Source organism: Limulus polyphemus, unplaced genomic scaffold (genome assembly GCF_000517525.1).
Source record: "Limulus polyphemus unplaced genomic scaffold, Limulus_polyphemus-2.1.2 Scaffold7309, whole genome shotgun sequence".
Classification (NCBI taxonomy): Eukaryota; Metazoa; Arthropoda; class Merostomata; order Xiphosura; family Limulidae; genus Limulus; species Limulus polyphemus.
This window is the reverse complement of record NW_013672919.1, coordinates 1-6630: the sequence shown is the minus strand read 5'-3', so window position 1 is coordinate 6630 and position 6630 is coordinate 1. Positions and strand designations below refer to the sequence as shown.

General features: G+C 33.4%; 1 protein-coding gene across 1 annotated transcript in view; it reads right to left on the bottom strand.

The window, feature by feature from the left end:
* LOC106474513 (Down syndrome cell adhesion molecule-like protein Dscam2) overlaps positions 1 to 6072 on the bottom strand; it is a gene marked incomplete at both ends in the record, with an annotated part of 37512 nt that extends 31440 nt beyond the window's left edge. The window contains 5 exons of the mRNA XM_022402823.1: positions 544 to 711; positions 935 to 1066; positions 1449 to 1597; positions 3664 to 3811; positions 5896 to 6072. Of these exons, the coding sequence (XP_022258531.1) occupies positions 544 to 711; positions 935 to 1066; positions 1449 to 1597; positions 3664 to 3811; positions 5896 to 6072 (774 nt within the window). The remainder of the gene's footprint in view (positions 1 to 543; positions 712 to 934; positions 1067 to 1448; positions 1598 to 3663; positions 3812 to 5895) is intronic.
* Between the last annotated feature and the right edge of the window lie 558 nt (positions 6073 to 6630).

The following is a 6630-nucleotide window of genomic DNA, read 5'->3' as shown; positions in this document are numbered from 1 at the left end:
TCCTCAAAACAACTTTGCAATACACAGAATTTCCACAGCCACTTTAAGTTAAACACACGATATAATTTACAATGATTTACCCACTTTACTTACGGTTTGACTCGATTATATCCGTTATGAATTTATCTTCCGGTTTATATACTAAAATAGAGGGCGTCTAGCAAACGCTGGGACGTTCGTGAGGTTCCTCGATCCTTCTAAAATCTCATCACGTGTTACCAGGGTCACGTGATTTCCGCTGTCGTAACACAATGTTATACCAAATGCACGCACACAAAATTATTGAAAGTTTTAGAATATTACGAAAATGTTAATACTGCGTTATCATTTATGTTTGCGTTCATGGATTTTAGAGAAATGTGATCAATACTGTGAACTTAATTCACCAATGTAGTTTTAAGTGTTAATCGTTAATTAAAATGATAGCTCCCAGGGTCAGGACTCAGTTTCCATCACCCAAAACTGAACAATTTTACACAGTTTATTTTTAAATTTTAATAGAGAACGGGGCCATTGTTTTTGACATTTATGATCTGGACATACCTTCTTCTTCAGTTTTTACTTCCACGGCCTCACTTGGGTTACTGAAACCAAGGCCATTTCTTGCGATTACTCTCATATTGTAAACACTGGCAGGCTTAAGGCCAGAAATCAAAGCATCCGTCTCTGTGCCCGATATTGTAACATTGGAAGTTCCTTTCTGCCATTTCGCTAAAAAACATGGGAAAAGTATTTTACATCTGATAAAAAAAAGCAGTTTATGGTAATAACAATTCGGACATAATAATTTAATTACTTTATCTACTTAACGTTGATCTTCGCCACATAAACAGTCAATCTATTTATTTGCTTATAATTTACATTATATCTGTCTATCAGGTCAGTTAGTCTTGAAACGTTCACTCATTCGACCAACAAACTATTTTCATCTTACCAGATTGCTGTTTGAACTGAACCAAGTATTTCGTGATAACACTGTTGCCGCTGTACGGCGCTGACCAACGGAGTGTAACAGTGCGGCTGGATTGTTCAATTATATGCACATTTTGAGGGGTGTCTGGAGGCTCTAAAATGGACAATAAATATAGTGGAACAAATAATAAATCACGCCAGTCAAACTTCGACACCATACCTTTTAATACTGTTAAGTAATAAAGAAAAATATATAAATAGTACCAAATGATTGGCTTCAGTAACCACAGTTATCTCTATGTAAATGAACTTTTAACATTCTTATATGACTTATCATAAGAATATATCGAAATTCAAGACACATAGTGTATACCCAGAAAAAATCTTAAACTTAGTTTATATGTTAGTTATATATGTTATTAAATATTATCTAACAGTGCTTCAATAAAATTAAAGGAATGTTATTTGACTTATGTTTAATACTTTGCTGTTATAAAAGTTTTAAAATACATATGTTCAAAAACAGTTCGCATTACCTTGTACTATCAGCTGTATATTAGTGTCATCTTGTCCATACGTGTTGGAAGCGATACAGGTAAAAAGGGCCGAGTCTTGTTTGTCAGCTTGGCGGATAAGTAGCTCAGATGTAACACCAGGGGGCAACACTGTCTCTATTAATGTGTATCTAACGAGAGAAAAAAATTAAATGTCAAACAATTAAAGGGAAAAAACTTTAATTTTTTAGCCCTAGAAACACAAAGCAAAGTAACAAATATTTAAAGCATAAAAAAGTAATACTGTCATACGATATTCACAAGAATAAAAAAGCTATTTTAGAGTTTGATTTTTGTTCAAGTAAATCAAGTTTTTCAATATGAAAAGTTTTCTTGTTGGCAGGCCGGGCGTGATCTAGTATTTAGCATGTAAAGACTGTGCATCTAAGGATTCATGGTTCACGACCTTTTGTCTCATAAACGCTCTCCGCATTTTACGACAGTGGGAGGGCCATAAAAGTGAAGGTTAAATCCCAATGTTTCATCAGACAAAAGTAACCAAAGATATTGCGCATATACCCTAGTGTACTTTTGCGCGAAATTCTGAAATAAATAAACTAACAACTGAAACGAAAAGGGTTAAAACTACATAAGTTAATGCCACCCACTGGCTCAGCGCTAAGTCTGAAGGCGTATAACGCTAAAACCCGAGTTCCGATGGCCATAATGAACACAGCACAGATAGCCCATTGTGTAGCTTTGCGCTTAACTACAAAAGAACAAAAAAAAACATAAAGTAACGAAAAATATTTGTTAGAGACGTGTTTTTTTGTTTTGTTTTTTTGCCTTGGGATTCTGAGTAAAGCAACTGTAACAACCAGTTCATATGCATTTTATAAAATGAGAAAAAGGAATATAGCAATGGAAATCATCAGTATACCAAATACTGATATATAGTAAATATAATCAAGCAATTCAATACGGAAACAAAACCAAAACCAAACACGAAAGCCTTGTTGAAACTGATAGCTACCGTGTTTCAGGAAACCAGATTATCCATCCATAAAATATATTTAAACATAAAGACTTATAAAATGTTGTATGAATTATTATAAACTGTATGATATTCGTATGGATTTTATGGGACCCCATCCAATCTATTACTTAATGAGATGGAGAAAGAGATCCGTTCTTACTAACTGAACCCATTATCAGCAGATGATTGTAGTGATGAATGCGATCTCGAGGTTCATCACAATAATGCATGCTCAATCGAATGGAGATCTGGCTATTATTATAGCTCTTTGATTGTTATTGTTTTGGAAGCGTTCTTGTGAGGTAGACAAGATCGGCAACATCGTTCACACACACTTTGGACGTTTATAACGTACCTGAAATAATCCAAGAAGACACGAGAACGTTCCCCACAAACAGAGTCAAGTACTACATGTGATTTTATTCATTTGGTTTACACTACTATTATTATTACTACATCGTATACTTTCAAATCACTTATTATTATTCGGAGTTAACTCTGTAATTCTGTGTTTCCATTTTTGAATCTGAGATAAATTGTTTTTCTTAAAACGTGGTCGACTGCTGAATGGTACAGTTGGAGATAGTCGAATCCTGACTATTCTTGGAAGAATTAGTTGAGACACAATCTGACATCTGTTACACAGGTTCCGATGAGAGAATCGCCATTAAAAATATGTATCTACTATCATACCCTTTGAAAGTCGGAAAGATCTTTGCTCTTACCTGTTGTATTTCAGACTAATCATGATATGACTACATATCGGTATTTACAGGGCTCAAGCAAACATGTGAACATGTGATGCATCACGATCAGTCTGTTTAACATATGCAAATAAAGAGTGTTACAAATATATCTGTGGGTCTTAACAAAAAGAATAATCTAAGGCACTACCTCCCACCACGCTCTTCCTGTCCTATAACAAAATACTATTATTAATAATAATAAAATACTTGTTCTTTATTTAGCCTAAGTCAAAGATAAAGTTGCAAGGTTTTTTAATTTGGTACATTGGCACAACACTTTGTAAGGTACTTTGCAAGAAAGTGTCAATAAATTATCTATCACAGTGAGGAAAAACTTTGCATAAAAACTGAAAAAAGGTTTGCTATTTCAGAAAAACATCCGCAAAAAATAATCACTCCCCTCTTCCACTAAAACTAAGTATCTGCTTCAATCTGTCTTTCAGCGTTTAATATAAAAGTGAAAGTCTGTACTGACCTGGGGTCACCTTGCAGATTGATGTTTTGTTTAGCTTTTAGCCAGATGATTGTTATGGGTTGATCCCCTCGTGCGTGACATTTTAATTTTATATTGTGGCCTTTTTCAACCTTTTCAGCCATAAACTTTGTCTTGAAGTGAGCTGCAACTGTGAAAAAAAAAAATAGATTCTGTTTTATGAATGTAGTTATATATTAACTTTTACCGTGTTTTTTAATACAAATGACTTTGTAAACTGTGCATGGAATATTTTATCAATTAATCTATCTTTTATTTATATCGTTCTGTGTAGACAGGTGAACAACAAGAGCTTAATCATAAAAAACTACCTGAGTAAATAACATTTCTGTTATACCACAATTGTTTATCTGACCAATTAAGTTAATGATTTGAAATTGTGGCTATTTTTTATTTATTTTTTTGTTAAAATCAAGCTCTTTTTGTTTGTTAAAAATGTTCTATATCCATTTGGTTTTATTACTGATAACAGTAATGGAATACTGTCGTTTCTTTCGTACCCTTGGGAAATTTCGAAACTCTGTGACACCGAACATACCTTTATGTGAATAATTTAATCTTATCGATTTTAGCTAGTTTTGTTATTCTTTTAAGTATAAAAACAGAATTTATTCAAATGATAACCAACTCTAAATTTAAGGCGTTACTTTGAAAACTGAAACAAGAAACGTCCCTGTTTATATTAAACGCTTATTTTAGTTCTCGATTGGTTCTTGAGTTAAATAATAACAATTTACAAATTATTTCAGGCACTTACAGGCTCTTAGCACTTAATGTTCTAAGTCCTCTCATGTTTGTTTTAACATAAAGATCGAGTATGTTACATTGAAACCATTTTGAAATCTTATCACGCCGTAACAGTCCATGATGCCTCATCTAGTCATTCTATATTCAATGACCACATATATTGACAATAGACCTGTAGCGTGGTTTCCTTTGCAAGAAGCTCAGCGGCCAAGTTGTCATGTCTAAAGCATACCACTCCTCCCTGCAGGCCTTCCATAAGCCACCTAGAGTACGAAGATGACGGTTTCCTAGCGCTAATTTCAACAAACCATCACAACAATCCATAAGCGCTGCGTTCAACGATTTGACTGTTATGTATTCTTATTGAATACCTGAATACCCGTTATATTTTTAAGTTACTTGAAGTATGAAATGGTTGAATGAATATTTCATGAAGCGATTTGTGTACACGTGACTTGTGTCGCTTTTTTATACAGAGATCCTTCTTGATTATGTTGCGTACAATTGCCTATGACACGTGAATGGCTTTGCCACTGACTTTGTGTACGTGGATTCTCAGTTGTTATCAGACGTCACATTTTGCTTATCATGGTTCGGGTACAACTTGTTGCATGTCTCTTTCTGGATGGTCCATCCTGGTTCCTCAAGTTAATCCATATTTCTTTGTTTTCCAACGCCATTAAAAGGAAATCTCCGTTTTGGAAATTCTATACCCCCAATTTCAAGACATCACTGTGATACAAGTGTATAAATATTTTGCAAGTGGAAGAACTGTTACATGTTTTCAATTTTCGGTAGCATAACACTACCTTGGAAACAATAAACAATATGAAAATGTAGCTGGGATACATGCCGTTTCATCGCGACTTTTTAATGGCTGTGGTTGTCCCAAGACTTTTTTATTTCCATATTCAAATCGTTTTAAATGTAATGTACTCAACCCTTTATATAACTACATTACATTTAAAACGATTTATTAACTCAACCCTTTATACTTAATAAAAATCTTCAAACAAAATAGTATTTTCATTTCATCGACAGTGGTATCGTTTTTTAAGGTATAATTTAAAAACTCGATCATTATGTCTTTTAAGTTTTTAAAATGGTAACGAATCTCTAAGTGTTGGAGGATCACAGGTTGAGAAGCGTAGCTTTACAGGATCTGACATTCATACACACATATATATACAAATTTTAAATTCAAGTTACCATTATATATGTTTTGAACAATAGTAACTAAAGGTCAAGAGATACAATGTTGTTAAATGGTCCAACAAACCTTTTTTGCTTTATTAGGCTATCCGACGTCCTTACCTGGGTTTAAGACGTAACAAATGATACTTTTAAATATAAAAACAGCTAACATCTTAGTAGGCAATAATGTATTAAATGTGTTCAAGATTAACAAGGAAACAGCAGTATGGGAATTCTACTTAAAGACTCCGACACTTAAAAAAAAACACTAACTTTTTACATGCAGTTTAATAACTTTGCTGAGGCCTTGTCCAATTCCATTGGTTGCTTTGCAGAGGTAAAAGCCTACGTCATTCTCCTGGGAGTTGTGAATGGAAAGTGATCCATTTTCAAAAACTTGAAGGTGTGGACTGCTGACTACTGGTTTGAAGTTCAGTGGAACATCCTTTTCTGTACCGTACAATATAGAATATTTGTTAATTAGAATATTACAAGCTTATGCGTTTCAAACGCTTGAACTTAAACGTAAGCTCTTCAAATGAAATGGGTTTTCTTAAACATCTTATTAATTACAATTTAAATCCAATCATCTATGTTCTAATGCGATATAAATTTTCAAAGAAAAACAAAAGATCTGACAATGCCATAATATAACCGGAGAAGAGTTTTCAGCACATCTGCATCATATTTCAGTCAACTAATAAGTAATTGATTTATTTTTCTTTGGCCACCTATTAATGAAAAATTAGCGCATACAAGTTCAAGCAATATTTTTATATGATGAATCTTACAGGGTATAAAAGCATGTAGTATATTTTTGGATTCAGAAAAACTTTATCCAACTGTTCAAAACGTGTAGTAAATTAACACATACGCCTAAATAAAAATGTTTTTTTTTACTTTTTGGGCAAACGGTTTTTGTTAGGTAGTATATAATGTGATATAGGCGAAGGTCGTTTGCCCGAAACATTGCAAGAAACAGAAAAGAACAACAAACATAATTTAGAC